General features: G+C 39.2%; 1 protein-coding gene and 1 long non-coding RNA gene across 4 annotated transcripts in view; both read left to right on the top strand.

The window, feature by feature from the left end:
• The first annotated feature begins 9166 nt into the window (after positions 1-9166).
• Positions 9167-20608, top strand: part of LOC105395303 (zinc finger protein 570) — a 39981-nt gene continuing 28539 nt past the window's right edge. For 2 of the 3 annotated variants that reach the window (XM_048624252.1, XM_048624251.1), the window contains exons 1-3: positions 9170-9452; positions 10115-10511; positions 11462-12118. In XM_048624252.1, coding sequence (XP_048480209.1) covers positions 9237-9452; positions 10115-10511; positions 11462-12118 — 1270 coding nt within the window. In that variant the 5' untranslated portion in view covers positions 9170-9236. Of the gene's footprint in view, positions 9453-10114; positions 10512-11461; positions 12812-13592; positions 13953-20608 lie in introns of those variants that run through there. The other variant, XM_038114660.2, reaches the window with a different exon arrangement.
• On the top strand, positions 16172-17278 carry LOC125489201. The gene is made up of 2 exons (XR_007266811.1): positions 16172-16668; positions 16907-17278. It is a non-coding gene; the product is annotated as an uncharacterized LOC125489201 (long non-coding RNA).

Genomic DNA, 20608 nt, shown 5'->3' with positions numbered 1-20608 from the left:
AACCTAACCTAACCTAACCTAACCTAACCTAACCTAACCTAACCTAACCTAACCTAACCTAACCTAACCTAACCTAACCTAACCTAACCTAACCTAACCTAACCTAACCTAACCTAACCTAACCTAACCTAACCTAACCTAACCTAACCTAACCTAACCTAACCTAACCTAACCTAACCTAACCTAACCTAACCTAACCTAACCTAACCTAACCTAACCTAACCTAACCTAACCTAACCTAACCTAACCTAACCTAACCTAACCTAACCTAACCTAACCTAACCTAACCTAACCTAACCTAACCTAACCTAACCTAACCTAACCTAACCTAACCTAACCTAACCTAACCTAACCTAACCTAACCTAACCTAACCTAACCTAACCTAACCTAACCTAACCTAACCTAACCTAACCTAACCTAACCTAACCTAACCTAACCTAACCTAACCTAACCTAACCTAACCTAACCTAACCTAACCTAACCTAACCTAACCTAACCTAACCTAACCTAACCTAACCTAACCTAACCTAACCTAACCTAACCTAACCTAACCTAACCTAACCTAACCTAACCTAACCTAACCTAACCTAACCTAACCTAACCTAACCTAACCTAACCTAACCTAACCTAACCTAACCTAACCTAACCTAACCTAACCTAACCTAACCTAACCTAACCTAACCTAACCTAACCTAACCTAACCTAACCTAACCTAACCTAACCTAACCTAACCTAACCTAACCTAACCTAACCTAACCTAACCTAACCTAACCTAACCTAACCTAACCTAACCTAACCTAACCTAACCTAACCTAACCTAACCTAACCTAACCTAACCTAACCTAACCTAACCTAACCTAACCTAACCTAACCTAACCTAACCTAACCTAACCTAACCTAACCTAACCTAACCTAACCTAACCTAACCTAACCTAACCTAACCTAACCTAACCTAACCTAACCTAACCTAACCTAACCTAACCTAACCTAACCTAACCTAACCTAACCTAACCTAACCTAACCTAACCTAACCTAACCTAACCTAACCTAACCTAACCTAACCTAACCTAACCTAACCTAACCTAACCTAACCCGAAAACTTGAATTTTTCGGCGGCCATCTTGTCGGCCATTTTGGAATTTTTAAAGTGTCTGTATCTCGGGAACCCGTCATCCCATCAGAACGCGGTTTTCAGTAACACAAATGGCTTGCTCAGGACTACCCCTTGAGATATAGAGACAGACTCTGCATAAAGCAAAATTTTATTTTTAGAAAATTGCAACTTGACACCTTTTATTTATGATATAGAGCTCTATTGAGCCTAATTTACTGTTATATTTGATTTAGAGATATCTTGAATTTCTCTACATTGCTTCTTTTTGTTGTTTTTACTTTTAAGGGCGGATTCGACCAACATCGAGTAACCTTTTATTCACGAGTAAACTACCATTTACTCGGGAGTAAGCAGATTTTGCATTCTACCAAACCTGAAAACGAGATAAGTAGCTTATCCCAAGAATAAAATGTTATACCGCCAAAATTGACCGTGTAACGAGCTTATCCGAGAGTAATTTTGTAATGGCGGCAGCACATCAGCTGATTAGAAAACCGTCATAATGACATATAAACACATCTGTCAAAACATAAACAAAAGTACGTTAAAAGGCAAAGTCTCAGAATAACAACAGCGAATAAAATTTTAAAACATAAACAATTTCATACTTTTATAATCCATTCAAACTAAGTTGGCATGTCATTTCTATTGCATGCTTTGAAACGCAGCTATTTTTATTTTAGTTGCATTACAGTTTCGTTCCTCGTTCATTCAATTTAATCATGGTATAACTTGGTAGAATGCAAATGTACTTATCCTAGATATTTACTCGCGTATAATTTTAATCCCGGTATAGTTATTCTCGTGTAACGTGATGTTTGGACGAATTCACCCTAAAACATAAACAATTTTATACTATTATAATCCATTCAAACTAAGTTGGCATGTCATTTCTATTGCATACTTTGAAAACGCAGCTATTTTTATTTTAGTTGCAGTACAGTTTCGTTCATCGTTCATTCAATTAATCATGGTATAACTTGGTAGAATGCAAATGTACTTATCCCAGATATTTACTCGCGTATAAATTTTATTCCGGTATAGTTATACTCGTGTAATGTGATGTTTGGACGAATTCAGCCTAAATTATTTATTATAGTGACGTATTTTGACACAGAGCTTTATTGAGCCCTGACATTTTGACGTAGAGCCAGTATTTATTACTTTGCTTTACTTTATTTAAGTTTTTATTAGGACACTCAGGGCGAATTCGTCCAAACATCACCTTACACGAGAATAACTATACCGGAATAAAATTTATACGCGAGTAAATATCTGGGATAAGTACATTTGCATTCTACCAAGTTATACCATGATTAATTGAATGAACGAGGAACGAAACTATACTGCAACTAAAATAAATATAGCTGCATTTTCAAAGCATGCAATAGAAATGACATGCCAACTTAGTTTGAATGGATTATAATAGTAGGAAATTGTTTATGTTTTAATATTTTATTCGCTGTTGTTATTCTGAGAATTTGCCTTTTAACGTTCTTTTGTTTATGATTTGACAGATGTGTTTATATGTCATTATGACGGTTTTCTAATCAGCTGATGTGGTGCCGCCATTACAAAATTACTCTCGGATAAGCTCGTTACACGGTAAATTTTGGCGGTATAACATTTTATTCTTGGGATAAGCTACTTATCTTGGTTTCAGGTTTGGTAGAATGCAAAATCTGCTTACTCGCGAGTAACTGGTAGTTTACTCTCGAGTAAAAAGTTACTCGACGTTGGTCGAATCCGCCCTCAGAGTTTTATTGAACTCTACCATAGTTTAGTTTAAGTTATTTATACACAATTCGGTATGTTAAGTAATTTTATGGTCATTGTTTTTATAATTTTAAATTGAAGTATGTTGGAATTTGAGACACTAATTTGAATATTTTTTATTTTACTGCTCTCGTTAATTTAATAAAAAATAATTAAAGATCGGCTCTTCGACGATTTTATGACGTCATTCGCTACCATGCAGCCGCTGACGTCATCAAGATCGTAACTCTGTGAATATTTACACTTTAGATTGACAGAAGTGACATTTAACAATTGAACATTTTCATTCTCTTTGGTTGAAACTTTAACCTTGCGCAGCGTCTTGAAGGACAAATTATATTTTCATTTTTGATAAAATAATCGGAATCCTTGAATATTTTATATTTTTAAGAATGAGACACTTATTAAGAAGGTAATATCTCCAAACGGTTTTGGAATTAGCATCAAAAATTTTTACTTAACATACCGAATTGTGTAGAGACAGGGTTCTCTATTGAATCGAATTTATCTAAGTGTATATGTCGCAGGCAACTGGTTTAATCTCCCGTTTGATTGAACCACTAGCCCGTTCATTGGATGGCGCTATTCAGTTGTATGACTAAAGGACAACTCGTCAAGTCGTTGATTGTAACGTTCGACGTCTTGACTGAACATCATTCAGCGAAGTCGTTGAATGGGATATAGTATAGCAACTTTGTAATGTCTGGTTAGGGTGAACATCACCAGACAAGAGTCAACAAAAAGACTATGTTACAAAGCTCTTATCTCACAAATTAACTAAACAATAACAATAAACGTACCTTCATATTGTTGTTCATAATTTTCGCCACTTTTTTTCTTTGAAACTATCCGCCCGCGGCGTAATAATAGGTAAATCCATGTTGTCACACAATTTTAACACAAATAACGCACTTTAAAGCTAATTTATTTGCAAAAAACTAACAATATAGGTGCTTTTTGTGTCAGCTGTTAGCTGTTAGACGCCATATTTGTTTTATTCACCACCTGACTGATTTTAAGTCAGCTAACTAGTTGGACGTTTTGTGACGCTTGTACAATCAACGTTCGGCCTAGTCATACAACTGAACAGCGCCATCCAATGAACGGGCTAGTGGTTCAATCAAACAGGAGATTAAACCAGTTGCCTGCGACATATACAGGGTGTCCCAAAAGTCAACGTCATCCCTTAAAGGGCCAATAGGTCAGCTCATGAGAGGCCAGAATATCACAATATGACCTTAGTAAAAACTCGATAATTTTCGAGATATTGACACTTTTATAAATTTGCTGAAAATCGACACCTTGGATCAGTTTTTTGCGTGCCGCTGGTACAAAAATCCATACTGTTAGAATTTGTTTGGTATTGCATCAGCCTGTATAGCCCTGCTATTGATCGCAGTCAAAAAAATATCGAGTAATGCTGTATGTTTAAAAAAAACACGGTTTTCAAAGTCATAAAAGGTAATCGTATTTTTTTATAAACAACTTTGACTCTACATACTGTAAAAAAAATATACCACGCAAACCTGGCACCTTATTTGAAAAGATTGCTCATTTAATGCAGTTTCCAAAATGGTATGAAACGTTGCTATTGTTTCAATGAACAAAAAAGTTATTGCTATTTTAGTACAAAACGACCTCGATGTAAAATTGTTTGAAGGAAATTTATCTGACAGAATTTATTAAGGGTAAGTCATGTTGGAATGAGTAAAAGTGAAATAGGTGGTGTGGCCGGGAGTGGGAAAAGAGACAACGTTGTCACAGTTAATAAAAAAAAACCGGCCAAGTGCGAGTTGGGCTCGCGCACAAAGGGTTCCGTAGCAGCAAATATAACTTAACCAAAATTACAGTTAAATCAACCTATCTCAAAAACTATAAGAGATACTTTGATCAAACCAAAAATCGTTGAAAGAGTTAATTAGCATGCATCACCTCTATTTTTTTTAGAATTTTATACCCCGTAGTTATAAAAATAGAGGGGGGGGACATACTTTTTACGACTTTGAGAGCTGATATCTCAAAAACCGTTCACTTTAAGAAAAATGTTTTTTAGAAAACTTTATATCATTTTAAAAGACCTTTCCATTGATACCCCACACGGGTATGTACATCGAAAAAAAAATTTCATCCCTCAGTTACATGTATGGGGGGCCCCACCCCCAATTCTTTTTTTTACTATTTAGTGTCATATTTTTGTAGCGGTTCATACAACACATATTCCCATCAAATTTCATCACTGTAGTACTTATAGTTTCCGAGTAAATCGGCTGTGACAGACGGACAGACGGACAGACGGACAGACGGACATGACGAAACTATAAGGGTTCCGTTTTTGCCATTTTGGCTACGGAACCCTAAAAACGCATTTTGAGTATCTTTTTCGAAAAAAGTGGACTATAGCAACTCCACATTCCCCATAAATGTAACGCATGGTAACGTACATTCCTGAGTAGTGCTAATGTGTGATATTGTACAAGTAAAACGCTTACACATGTACATTGTACAGTGTACACCCACAGTATCCAAAAAAGGGACAGATCAGTTTGTCATTAACATTACCTCTAATTACTTGTTATTTATTTTAAAGTTATTGTTAAACAAAACCAAACTCTCAAAATTATGATTATGACCATTAATGAGTATTATTTTTTGGTGATTATGTACTTAATATAATAATGTGGTGTTATAATTTTGAGAAATAAAAATAAAAGTCAATAAATGTTTGTTTTTTTTAAATAAGGTGTAAAAAACCCAAAATATGTTTTTTAAGAGTTTGGTAAGTTTTTTCTTAGCTTTTTTGCGTCATCTATGTTGCCACGGCTGACCCCACCACCTATTTTACTTTTACTCATTCCAATATGCCTTACCCTTAATAAATTCTGTCAGATAAATTTCCTTCAAACAATTTTACATCGAGGTCGTTTTGTACTAAAATAGCAATAACTTTTTTGTTAATTGAAACAATAGCAACGTTTCATACCATTTTGGAAACTGCATTAAATGAGCAATCTTTTCAAATAAGGTGCCAGGTTTGAGTGGTATATTTTTTTTACAGTATGTAGAGTCAAAGTTGTTTATAAAAAAATACGATTACCTTTTATGACTTTGAAAACCGTGTTTTTTTTTAAACATACAGCATTACTCGATATTTTTTTTGACTGCGATCAATAGCAGGGCTATACAGGGTGATGCAACACCAAACAAATTCTAACAATATGGATTTTTGTACCGGCGGCACGCAAAAAACTGATCCAAGGTGTCGATTTTCAGCAAATTTATAAAAGTGTCAATATCTCGAAAATTATCGAGTGTTTACTATGGGCATATTGTGATATTCTGGCCTCTCATGAGCTGACCTATCAGCCCTTTAAGGGATGACGTTGACTTTTGGGACAACCTGTATATTGTTTTATATTTACTCCGACGTACCCGTCCCCAAACAACAGAACCATGATGGGTATTAGGACTCCTCCCGCCAGAGGAAATGACAAACAGGATACCCAACGGTCTCCTGCAAAGAAGACGGAGAAGGCTGGTCCTTCAAAACCTACAGCGTCTACGTCCACCAACGTTAGGCGAAGCGTCGGTGAATGGGAGACCGGAAACTCGGATATTCCACGATCTAGCCCCCTTAAATACCAAGATAGGTTGTCTGAGGCAAGAGCTTGCGTTACGAAGGCTAAGCTAAATCTTAGCAACTCACGCAACCTCAAAACCGAAATAAAGGAGGGTGTAACGCAGGATGTTCATAGGCTCTATCAAATTGGTAAAGGAAGCTGGAGCCGCAAAGGGCCAGCCCCAAGCCAACCCACCACCGCCGGCGGTGCACGCAGAAAAACCCGGCCCCCCTGACACCGACCTCTTTAAAAGGATAGATGCTCAATCCGCTCAAATAAGAGAAAACGCCAAGATGCTGGAGGACATCAAGAAAAGTCTTGACAAGCAAACAAGGATGCTTGAAACTCAAACAAATGAGACCCTCCCAGCGGTGTGCGTTAAGATGGATAAGGCCCAAGATCAGATCATTGATGAGACCAAGAACCAACTGGCAGAGCTTAGAAAAATGGTAGTGAGCGACCAGTCACAAAGACTAAGCTACGCAGAAATGGCTAATCGACCGAAACTTCCACAGCCAGAGCGAGTGCACTCCATCATAATCTCGTCCTCTGATGTGACAGAATCTAGCGGGCAGGTGCTAGAAAAAATAAGAACTGCAGTAGACGCGAAAACCTCAGGTCTCCAAATCGACAAGATAAGGAAAGCGAAGGACCAAAAAGAAATTATCAGCTGTACCACAAAAGACGAGTTACTGAGGGTCGCAAGCAGACTGAAAGAAGGTTCTAGCCTGCGCTGTGAGGAGGCAATCCACAAGGACCCATTAGTCGTACTCAAAGGAGTACTAACGGGGGGCTAACCTTTTGAAGTGTTCCTCGAATGACCAGCGACTATCCAGGACTAGGCCGAGGTAGCGCATATGCCGTCCTATGGCGATACGAGCATCACCAACTTGCACCGCTAGGTCAGGTGGTTCCCTGCTCCTAGGCAGTTTGTGGAACCACAGCGCCTCGGTCTTGTGGGGCGCTGTTTTGAGACCCAGCTGGTGGATCTTGCCAATCACTCTGGCCACAGCATCTTCCGCCCTTGGTATAGCCTCCTCGAAGGAGGCCCCGTTAGCAACTACCAGTGTGTCGTCGGCGTAACACACTGTGCTAACACCATCTGGGAGCTCAACTCGCAGGACCGCATCGTATGCCAAGTTCCACAGAAGAGGGCCCAACACCGACCCCTGTGGAACTCCGCAACTGACATCCCTCCGCGAAAACATACCCTCTCGGGTACTTGATATACCTGTTCGACAGGTATGACCCGACTATTCGCTGCAGGTAGGAAGGCAATTGGTGGTACACAAGAGCCTCCCTAATGGTTCCCCAAGGGATGGAGTTGAACGCATTAACTATGTCTAGGCTAATAGCCAGCGCAACTCCCCCTTGGTTCACAGCCTGCTCCGACAGTGAGCGAACGCGAAGTATCGCATCCACTGTCGATCGCGCAATCCGGAAGCCGTACTGACTATCCGAAAGGTCGGGACCATCCCGTCTCAGGTGTGCCTGGATGCGATCGGCGATGACTCGCTCAAAGAGCTTGCCAGCCTCGTCCAGCAGACAGATGGGTCGGTACGCAGAGGGAGAGTCTGCGGGCCTGCCTTCTTTCTTCAGGAGCACCAGCGTGGCCTCCTTCCAGTCGATGGGGAACTCGCCGTCACTCAGGCAGCGGTTCAGCAGACAGATGAACTGTATGAATAAACCAGCCCTGAGCGCCAGCACCCACACACTTCCTGGTATGCCATCGGGGCCGGGAGCGGTGTTCCGCGCTCCGAGACGCCTGACTGCTCTTTCCAGCTCCGGATCCTTCACTCCTAACTCGTCAGACCACGTGGTCGGGTCTAACGGGAGAGGGTCTTGTTGACCTTCCTGGGCCCTGGGAAACAGTGTGCTGACCACCGTCTCTACCAGAGCGGGTTCCAGGGTTTCGGTCAACGGAGGGACCCACGGACGCAGCCTGCCCAGTACTGATTTGTACGGTCGGCCCCATGGATCCCTGTTGAGACCCTCCAGGAGCTCCTTCCAGGACCGAGCCTTCGCGTCTGCAATCGCGAAACGAAGCGCGTTTTTGGCCTCCCGATAGGCGTCATAGGCGGTACTCTTTTCGGCCTCCGTTGCCTGGCGTCTTCTCCGTGCTCGGGTGTACTGGCGTCGACTGCGGAGACAAACCGCGCAATTTCCTCTGACCACCAGTACGCCCCTCTGCGCGTGGATGGCTTGGCCCGGGGCATCGACGCGTCACAGATGGACGTCATCGTTTCCCGGAACCAATTGGCCTCCTCTTCTACGCTGACGCCTTCGGCCGGTCTTCCCGCCCATGACGCTACCGTTGCAGCAGCAACTAGGCTATCCCGGTCCAGCGATTTTAATGCCCAGCGGCGTTGTGCAGTGTCCGTGCGGATGGTATGGCCAGCTGGCCGGAGGTTCACCTCAAACACGACGTGTCGATGGTCATGTCTTTTGAAAACAAAACAAGTGGACGTTATAGTAGGCTACTATTTTAACACATGATATTTGCGGAATTTACTGTGCTAGTCACGCACCGCGCACATTACAAGTGCCATACAAAACCACAGAGTAGGTTATATTAGATATTACAAAACAAGAAATACCTAGGCTAGGATCTATTGGAAGAGTAAAGTTTTTATGTGCTCTCCTAACTATCCTTCATCACTTTATCGTCTGCACAAACATTGTCTGTGCTCTCAATCAAGCTCTGCTGCAATTCACAAGGTTGTACAACATGGGAAAACCTTCTACTTCTATGAAAAATACTAAAAAAGAGTCATACAAGTACTGCATTGTGCCAAGTTGCAGAAATACAACAATAAGAGCACCCGACAAAGTGTTTTTTCATGTCCCGGGAGATACCGAAATAAGGAGAAAGTGGTGTCAAATTATGAACAAAGACATGCCATCGCCATCAACTTCTTGTTATTGTTGTGAAGATCACTTTGACGTAAGTATTGAAGTCATTCTTAAGCATTATGCATTAGTTTTGTTTTTTGCCCCATTTACATTCAGCTTCTGCCGCTGCCCCTCTCGCTGCCGGCAATAATTCCCTAAATACTCCTGCAGTAGGATTGAGAGGAGTGTGTGTTTACATACTGCCCTACCACTCACTTGGCTTTCAAGTGTTGGCAATGGCAGACAAGCACAAAAAACCACCATTTTGAGGAGCGTCTGTTGTGTGTTTTGAAAGTATACACATGGGGAAGGGGACCTTGGGCACCTCAGTTTGGTGCTAGGTGCTAGTGTACAAAAATGATTTTTGGTGATAATTTAAATTGTACCCTATAAATAATAAGATATTAGTTTTGGTATTTGCAAGTATGATTGCTATAAATATAATTTAAGAACTTGTTAATCTTTATTTATTAACATCATCTAGGTATGACAGTCAGAACAAGTAAGGTGTAGTCATGAACATTTACCAACTCTGACACTCTGCAATAACCTGCACCAATAGTTCATACTTTTGGCACAGAAAGATGGCAAATCAGTAGGTATAGCCTAATTGACTGCCGTCAGTGCTGCAGTCAGTGCTGCACGTGCTGGTGCCAACTATCACATTTTGTTTCCTGTTCACTTCACAATTTAATTTATTACGTTTGTTTTCAGGTAGAAGATATGGAGTATAGAATGATGAATTTGCAAGACATTGAAAAGTCTAAACTAAGATTAAAGAAAGGTGTTCTTCCTCACAAATTTCCATGTGAAAAGCTACCGCCAGTGAGAAAATATTTCTTAAAGAGAAAATATTTAGAAATAATAGATAGCACTCCATCGTCTAAGAGTTCTTTAGAAGCAGCTCCCAATTTGCCTTCATCTCACAAACACACTGAAAATGAGAACAACATGCTCATTGACGATCCCGTTCAAGTCAATAGAGAAATAGACAATTTGTGTGCAAAGACCAAAACTGCATCTCATATTTGCATTCCATCAAAAATGACATCAACACCTCCTTTAAATTCATATTCCAAAACTTGGATAATTCCCCATCACGCACACGCAGGTACGTCAAGACACATATTTTATTTTGTTTATTTATTTGAAGACCAACATAAATAAATAAATAAATATGTGGGGACATCTCACACACGGCCATCCGACCCCAAGCTAGGCAGAGCCTGTGTTATGGGTGTCAGACAGCTGATATATCTACACAAATACATATATAGATAGATACTAAATATAAATATCAACACCCAAGACCCGAGTACAAATATCTGTCTTTAAACAAATATCTGCCCCAGCCGGGAATCGAACCCGGGACCTTCAGCTCAGTAGTCAGGGTCACTAACCACTACGCCATTCGGTCGACGAACATAATATGATCCACTTGTTACATACATCTAGGCTACATAAATAAAATACTTCATAAAGTGTTCACTTAATTATAGGTACCTACTTACAGCTATCTTTATAAATAAGAGACATTGAATAAAAATAGACGACCCAATGGCGTAGTGGTTAGTGACCCTGACTACTGAGCCAAAGGTCCCGGGTTCGATTCCCGACTGGGGCAGATATTTGTTTAAACATAGATATTTGTTCTCGGGTCTTGGATGTGCTCGTAAAATGGCAATAGGCCCGCCCCCTATTACATTGGGACTAACATAACACTGGTGAAAAGTGGGTGCAGCAATGCACCTCTGCCTACCCCGTAAGGGAGTACATTAGTACAAGGTGTGAGTGTTTGTTTTGTTGTTTAACCCCCTCTCATTTATCTTGGACATATCTGACTGCTGAATCATATGATTCTCTCTGTGATCTATTAATATAATATGTTATAACCAAAATGAATCTCATTTCATTGTGCTCAGGATCTTAAATAAATAGAATGTTCTTGCTCTTTAATTTGCAACCACAGGAAAAAATATAAAACAAATTATTAAATATAGCATAAGTACAAAAGCTTCATTGTTAAAATAAATTATAATTAAATTATATTGTACTTTTCAGAACCCTGTTCGAATACTGAATTAGGAAGTGAAACTGAATATCAACTGGAGATCAGTCTGGAGGGGAGCAGCGGGCCCCCTCCCGCGCGCTTCACTCAACACCTGGATGTCAAACCTGACCCACTGTGTACTGACAATGACAACACATGGGTCGTTAACCACAATTTTACAGACTCTGAGAGTAAATACTTTCATATCAAGACCGAACCAGAGGATGATGTACCAGCATCTCCACTTTATTCTGCGCAAGACCTGGATGTGAAACCTGTTCCACATACAGACACAAACATCAAGGAATTTGTATCTGAAACCAATATTTATGAATACATAAAAAGGGAGCCACAAGAAGCAGCGCCGAGTGAGTCTCAGTTGTACATAATATTGGACAAGAGTAGAGAAGTCGACGCAAAAAATTATATTAAACCAGTTGAATTTGATAATATTAAAAAGGAGATTGACGACACATCATATAATAATGACTTAAATACAGCAATTTCAATAAAATCTGACGGAGATGGATGCAGGAGAATAACAGTGATGGAAAAGTATCCAAAACTGAAAGTGGTTCTCACAGACTGTTACACATCTCTGTTGGACAGTGAGTGTTACTGTGCGCAGTGCGCGGTGTTGTTCGCCACCGCGGAGGCGCGCAGTGAACATCACACGAGCACACACGCGGACACCGCTACCTCGACTGAAGATTCAGCTACTCTTCTAATACCTAGGAAGTTGTATATATGTGAAATTTGCAAGAAGACATTTTATAGACCAAGTCTTTTAAAAGTACACATGTTAATTCACACTGGCGAGACGCCATTCGAGTGTGAGGTGTGCAAGAAAAAATTTAACCGAAAAGGAAATTTTAACCAACACAAGTTAATCCATACTGGTGATAAATCTTTCGAGTGTGAAATTTGCAAGATAAAATTTAGGCAAAAGATGACTTTGACCCAACACAAATTAACTCATACTGGTGAAAAAGCATTCGAGTGTGAAACATGCTTGAAAAAATTTCCTCGAGTTAGATATTTGAACAGGCACGTCAAGTTGCTGCACACTGGCAATCAGCCATTTTTGTGCGATATTTGCCATAAATCATTTACTAAAAACAATGATTTGACGCGGCATAAGTTGATTCACACTGGCGAAAAGCCATACGAGTGTAATACTTGCAACAAAAGATTTACCCAAAAAGGTTCTTTGAATAACCATAGGTTAATTCATACAGGTGAGAAGCCATTTAAGTGTGACATTTGCAATAAAACTTTTAATCAAAAAAGTTATTTGAACAATCACAAGTGGGTGCACATTGTTAGACAAAGGCTTTGAATCATAGAATATCGAGTACTAGGGATCCGCTCATCTCGCATAATCTTTATTGACCAAAACTCATTTCGCATAACTCGTATGGTCTAAACTTTTTTGGCCGAACAATCACTTTGCCAAGACTTATGTGGCATAAGGCTCGTTTCGTCTAAAACTCTTTAGGCACAATCTTTAAACACCTAAGTTTCGTTTGCTCAAATTTATGTTCGTCTAACTCGTCTAAGTATACCTATGTATAATCTTGTTTCTCCTAATGTTATCTTAATAAATAATATATTAAGTATGTGTAGTAAATGTACAAATTGTGGTATTTTTCTCCTACATCCCGAAATTCACGATGTTGTATGATCAAAAAATCGAAAGTTAACGACCATTATAATTATTACAAACCCCGTGAAATTGAAACCTAAAAATAGGTGCGACGACGAGCAAAGCGAGGAGGAGCGTATTAGGTGCACATGTTCATCAAAACCAAAGCGGAGCGCAGCGAAGCGGAGCGGAGCGTTTTCCAAACAGCGGAAACAATATAAGGCACCAGTTTGCGCTAGGTAGGGAGACGCTCCGTCAAAGTTAAAGCCAAACGAATATTATTACTTTGTATAAACCTATGCCATAGCATTATTAGGCTATTCAAGATTTGGCCATACCATTATTAGGCTAAACAATGTTATGCGAAATAACTTTTTACTAAACGAGATTTATGCCATACGATTTTCGGCGTAACGAGACTTTGACCAAACGTTACTATGCAATACGAGATTAGGCAAATAAATCTTATGCCAAATAAGGTAGAACCCGAGTACTAGTCTTAGGTACTAGTACTTGTTATTCTATGGTTTGGACAGACACAATACATGATGATTCTTATTGATTTTGAATTTGTTACTTGGAATTACGTGAGATTGAGTTCAGTAAACGTTCTTTAAGGTTTTTTTATGAATAAGACCGTAAGTAAGTCTCGCCAAAAAGATACAAAATCTAAAATGGCGGCACAAATGAATGATCCCTCGCTGGCGCAGGTCAGGTCATAGTTTGCGTCTATTTTTGATAATATTATGTTTCTAAAAGACCTATGTACTTATAGTATTTTGGAAAGTAAGTGCTTCGCTTACGAGTCACGTTTGACTGCCCCGGTGAGCTTGTGAATAAATAAATATATGAGCAGACTCCAATCCCTATTATTTATTTAATTATTATTTATTTATTTAGGTTTTCTTACAGCGAGTGTTACATAACACGCCTTATACTGTATATAGTGCAGGTGGGTTATTCCGAATTTCGGGTAATTCCGATTTTTGCCAATTTCTTCCAAACGCACGCAAACTTTGAACCGTGGAACCATTCACCTTGATGGCAACTTAATCTACCTTGCTTGGGTTGTTCTACGGTCCAAAGTATGGCTGCGTTTGGAAGAAATCGGCAAAAATCGGAATTATCCGAAATTCGGATTTTTGCAACACCCTGTATAAGTTATACAGGTTGTTGCAAAAAGGGTATACTCAGCTGAAACCTACGTGTGCACCATGTTATGTCTAAGCCCGAAAATGAAATCAAAATATTTGATATTTTGTAGGTATTCTATTTATAACACAATTATTATACAGATTAAAACTAATCACACAGGCTAATTATTATTAAAAGTAGACACCATAATTATGTGTTAGTAATGTAGATAAGTAAGTTATTGGTACTGATTATACTATGTACTTATAATGAAACCCAAATGTAAGTACTAAGGTTATTTGTAGATAGGTATTTAGAAAAAATCATCATCATCATCATCATCAGCCTATGTCAACCCACTGCAACCAACGTCTTCGACCTTTGTCCTGCGTCGAAAAAAGTAAGTACCTAATGTGGCGACGGCGTTGTTCTATAGTGCGCTTTTGATAGTAACTATTGTTTTTCTGATAGGAGTAGGTATACCTACTTATTTATAATATTACAATACATGCATATAAAACTTTTAGCAGTGTTGGTAGGTAGGGGTAACGTGCGAAATGTCTAATGTTCTTTTTTATATTTGCAACAGTGTCGGTGAATAAATCTGCTGTGTTTGTTTTACTAAGTTTTGGGGATCGCGGCATTGGCTCCGAGAACTGTAGTCCGCAGCGGGGCGGGGCGGGCGGGCGGCGGAAACAGTAGAAATTAATAGTAGAATTTAAGCCGCAGCTGACAGCAGAGCTGCGGCTGATAATGTGTCCGGCTGTCCGCACCTTCAGAAAACAATATTCTTTCATACATAGCTACTCTATGACCGTAGTCACACTTATAGTGCCACAAACTTATCTGTTCCGGTGACAGCTCACATAAATATCTAATATTTCTTAATTCTATAAGATTTTAAGTTTGCTCGTATACTATCTTTGCTTTTGCGGTGTTAATAAACCCATCTAATCTTTTACAATACACAATTCATTAGTAAATAATGAAATATGGATCAATTTAGTTCGCTCTCACCGGAACAGATAAGTTTGTGGCACTATATGCACTTGTCAGTGTTGCCTCCGTGAGTTTCGGTGCGGCATAGAGAATGTATGAGAGATGAGACGGAACGGCGCCGGACCGAGGCGAATATTCCTTAAACCGGTAATATTCCAATGGTGCCTATGAAATGGCGGTTTTGTATGGCGAAAAGTGAAAGTACCTAAGTTTTTTCATACAGCGTAGTGTATATTACTTACCTAGATACCTTTAAGTCGCGGCTGACAGCCGCGTCCGCTAGTGTGTCGGCATCTTCAGCCGCGGCTGACGGACACGGTACTCAGCCGCGACTTAAAGGTATCTATCTTGTAGGTAAGGAATGTACACTACGCTGTTCAAACTATCGTACGTAAGTCGCGGACGTAACCTTGGACTGACCTTCAGCTTTCAGACGTCCGAAAGCGATCTGGCACGGACTGTCCCAAAAAGCTGCGTACACACCGGGCCAACGAACGGGTTACGTTGGCCTTCGTTGCTGCAATCTGCCCTGTATTATGTATGATAAATATCCATCGTTGGGATAACCGTTGGCGTTCGTTGGGCGTTCGTTGGCCCGGTGTGTACGCAGCTAAAGACCGTGCACACTATCAGTCGCGGCTGACAGCTGCGTCCGCTAGTGTGTCGGCGCCTTAAGTACTTATCAACTGACAGTTCAAGTATTTTGTATTTACCTACTCTGTGTTTTGTATGTGACAGCAGCACGGCTAGTATGGCCATAATAAGACAACATGTGAAGTGACTGATTAAATTGAGTCACTTTTTGATATCAGTCTTAAATGTTAGCATAGGGTGTACATGGGACTCATTTTATTTGTGTGATTCGGCATTAGTCCCAGTGACACTGTAACTTTTCTGCTCTGTGCAAATAAGTTTTTCAAATGTTATTTTTTTCCGAAAACGTCTCATTTGTGGTTGTTGTTTGTATTGTCTATGGTTTTTTGACAATTAAAAAGTCACCAAACGTCAAACTTGAAGAAAATTTTGACTGTTTGGTGCTTGCTTTCGAGAGTTTCGAGTGTATTATTTTGGTAATATTACTTTGCTTTGCGCTACCCCATGGATTCATATTGGCTCATTAAACTACTTTATTGAGTTTCTTGGACATCGTCTCATCAAATGATATACGACCAAGCTTGCTCCCGACCAAGCACGCTCAGATTCCTTGGGAGCTCCTGCTATCGGCAGCCGTCGATGCATCGGATCCCTGAGACGAAGAACAAAAACAGCATGCCACCTGACTGATGACCCACCCACTGTCTACCCGGACCCAGGAGCTAGAAGGCCTTGAGAAAAAAGCCCGGGCAGGATCCTGACGGGCGCAGAATATCATCTTCGATGCTTGTCCCACGGCCTGACTGAATAATATTTATATAATCAATGGAAGGAAAAAAACAGTAGGTAAGTGCCAGTATCCGTGACATGTTATTATAATTGGGCTTATGCACACAAAACAACTCAAAAAACTTTTTTCACATGGCACTACTTGGTCGGCTAGGCCTAAACCCTTCCTTCATTGGAAGGAAACCCCTACCCCAGCAGTGGGGACGTTATGGGTTATGATGATGATGAAGCGGACAATAGGATCTTAGTTCATAAGTATAACTAAAATCTAATGAAACATTTTTGTTTGTTACAGAACATTGAAATTGGTTTGTAGGCAAGACGGAAGATGGTCAAAACCGGTCAGAAATTGATGCCCTAGACACGGTTGGAGAGCTCTTGTTGGCAGAAACCACCTGAATGGTGAATGGTGGTGCTGAATGATGGTCAGATGACATTAGCAACCTTGTGGTGAAACAATGAACTGGAGCGGCACCGAACTGAAAAAGTTGAAAAACTTGGCATACATACTATGAGACCCATTTGATGACTGATATAAGCAAAGTTCAGACTGATTATTGTGATAGTTGATAACTAAGAATACCTAATATGCTTTTATGGTGTGTGAAATAGTATACTTTTTATAATTTATTAATTAAAAGTTTAATAAATGTTTTACTTACCTAAAGAAAATATTATATTTTTATAACCATTTAAAATAGTTGTAAGTACATGATAGCATACCCACTTATTTTTTTATAGTTAGTGTGTAGTTGATAAATAATAAATCCTGACTAGGGTTTGTCACTGTAGTGAAAGGATTAGTCGCTGACTACCCGGTGTGCCGGATGTATTCAATGTACAGTTTATATGATTTACACTTCATGAACTCCACATTTAGCATTCAAACTATTCAATTAGCCACTTCATCTCAGTTAGTGTGTTGTTCACGTGTTGTTGATAAATCATAAATCCTGACTAGGGTTTGTCGCTGTGGTGAAGGATTAGAATGAGTCGCTGACTGCCCGGTGTGCCAGATGTATTCAATGTACAGTTTATAAGTATTATTTACATTTCGTGAACTCTATATTTAGCATTCAAACTATTCAATTAGCCACTTCATTACCTACATACTTTAACGTGAATAGGCAAACTTAAAGTATAAGAATGGCAGACAACTGAAAATCTGTGGTTTGTTCCTAAGGGCAAACATATGCGCTGAGTTGCTTCCCTTTTGGTCTGCTTCAACACACACATTTCGCCTCTTAATTTAAGTGGAACAAATTAATGTCTATCTATCTAACTTATTAGCATATGTCAGCGACAGGATTTGAATCCACATCTCTTCCGTAAGGGGCGGGCGCTTACCCGTCTGAGCTAACACCGCTACATATAAGTAATATGATATATAATTTTAGTCAAATAAAAAGAGGATGTGTGTTTTGACAAATGTTGTTTTTAAAGCATTTTCAACGGGTTATTAGAGTCCCGGATCATCCTCCCTATAAGTATTATAGTAATTTTCCTTTCCTGCATCTCTTCTTGTAGAGCAAGGATGAAATTAACAAAAACTAAACAAATAATTATTTGTGTCACATGTTATCACCACCTTCGAACTTGAGTGATATAATGCTACCTAAACAAATGTCAAACTGAGACATGTGTGGATAAATTGGTACACCCATGTTAGGAAATAAGACAAATCTTCCAATCTCGCTGTCAAAATTGTAACTCACATCTTGTAGTGATTATTTCGTGTTGGCCATGTTAGCGTTTGTGAGGACAACTGGTATCACACAATTTGTTGCAACTAGCTGTCATTTATATCTTGTCACCGCCATACTGTGCTACGCGTGCAGTGGTCACAGAATGACATAATAATATGACATCTCCTCTTTGATTGATCTTGATCTCTTGTTTTGAATTTTGATGGTCATAGAGAAAAGAACACTACGTTTGATGGTATTCATGACTGAGATAGGAAATCAGGGGATTTACAAGCAAAAACGAATTTTCAGTAACAAATGATGCCTTTTTATTGTTCCATAAAAACCGCCATTACACGTTTTTTCACAACACTTTTTCACTCTGACAGTTGCCTCCATTTTGCGGAACATCCGTAATCAATTACTTACTTTGAAAATGACATTATAGTATTTATGCTTATTTATCTCATCTCAATATTAAACAAAATTTATAATTAGGGTCATTGAGGCGATTGGCGACCATAAGAGTTTCAACTGTATTCTATTCTAAATAAAATTTACTAAGTTTTGAATAAGATAGGAAAATATTTTCATAGTACATGAGTTACTTACTACCGATAAATACATTGAAATGACTTCTTATCAGCTTGGGTAAAGGAAAGCAGTTGCGTCGGGACCAATTAAAAGGGTGAAAACTCTGCCGGAATCAAGAAAGAAAAAGTATTATTTTACCTAGTGTGCAAAATCTCTGCTGGATTCAATCCAGAAAATTATTAAAAAGGATGGCTTTGGGTTTAGCTGCTCGAATTAATTTAGGAAGGACATTTTATTTGTTCCTTACACGTAGGGAAAGTCAGTAAAATTTAGCTAGGAGTAACGCGGAAAATTATCTAAACCCAAGTCTTGGTTAGGCTAATAATTTCTTTCCCCTACAGGATATAATTTATTTCCCCTTAATCCCAGGCCCACCCGGGGGCGCCATTTTATTATTATTATTAATATATATAATAATTTAATTATAAATAATTATTTAATAATATATATAATAATATAAGTATAAATGTCACCGTATAGGTATCCTTAGGGCTGCTCCGATTTTATAATCATCATCATCAGTAGGGGGTGTTTACGGATAGGTGACATAAGAGAGTGGGGGTGTCTCTTAAAGTGAGTAAATATGGGCTGCTCCAATTTTATAATCATCATCATCATCATCATCAATAAGGGGTGTTTACGAATGGGTGACATAAGAGAGTGGGGGTGTCTCTTAAAGTGAGTAAATATGGGCTGCTCCAATTTTATAATCATCATCATCATCATCAATAGGGGGTGTTTACGAATAGGTGAAATAAGAGAGTGGGGGTGTCTCTTAAAGTGAGTAAATATGGGCTGCTCCAATTTTATAATCATCATCATCATCAGTAGGGTGTGTTTAGGAATATGTGACATAAGAGAGTGGGGGTGTCGCTTAAAGTGAGTAAATATGGACTGCTCCAATTTTATAATAATAATAATAATCATCATCATCATCAGTAGGGCGTGTTTAGGAATAGGTGACATATGAGAGTGGGGGTGTGTCTTAAAATTAGTAAATATGGTTTAAAAATGTAGGAATGTTTATGAATGAGAGTGTAGTGAGGTGATTGAATTGAGTCAATCAATACTATAAAATAGGAAAGACGGTTGTGATGTGAATGTGGGTTAAGTATTGTTCTGTTGTTACACACGTGGGGGTGAGAGTATTCATCTACAGAAATAGATAAGAGCTTAGGTTATTTGACAATTTGAATGCATTTTAAATTTGACTGTCTTGGAGTGAACGAATGTGCCTAACTTACCTAAGTATTTCATGAACAATAGATAAATATTTTAGAGTTGTTTAATTTTGGGGGTGATACACCATTTAAATCATTGGTACTCAACCTTTTTTATGTAAGGGCCACAAACACGTTTAAGTCATGGTACGCGGGCCACTGATAAAGGCCAGGCGGGCCGCAGGTTGAGTATAGCTGATTTAAATTCTCATTGCACTCCTTTAAATAACTAATTGATTTTGTAAAGGATTTTGGGTTAAACTAAAAGTTATGGATTGGAATAGGATTATTGTTATTATGATTAGTGATTAGGAGAGTGGATAAATTCTTAAATCAAGGGGGTGTGTTGTGTACTTACACAAGAGGGATAGTAAATAAGTTTCTACTTGGATTTAAGTTTAGGTACAGGTTATCTGAAGGTACAGTGATGATGGTCACACCGTGTAACCGTGTCATTTATTCATTGGCCCTGTAAATTTTATACTTTTGGGCGCGCTA

The sequence above is a fragment of the Plutella xylostella genome, chromosome 11 (assembly GCF_932276165.1).
Source record: "Plutella xylostella chromosome 11, ilPluXylo3.1, whole genome shotgun sequence".
NCBI classification, from domain to species: domain Eukaryota; kingdom Metazoa; phylum Arthropoda; class Insecta; order Lepidoptera; family Plutellidae; genus Plutella; species Plutella xylostella.
Note: the sequence above shows the minus strand (reverse complement) of the source record. Positions and strands in the feature narration are given on the sequence as shown.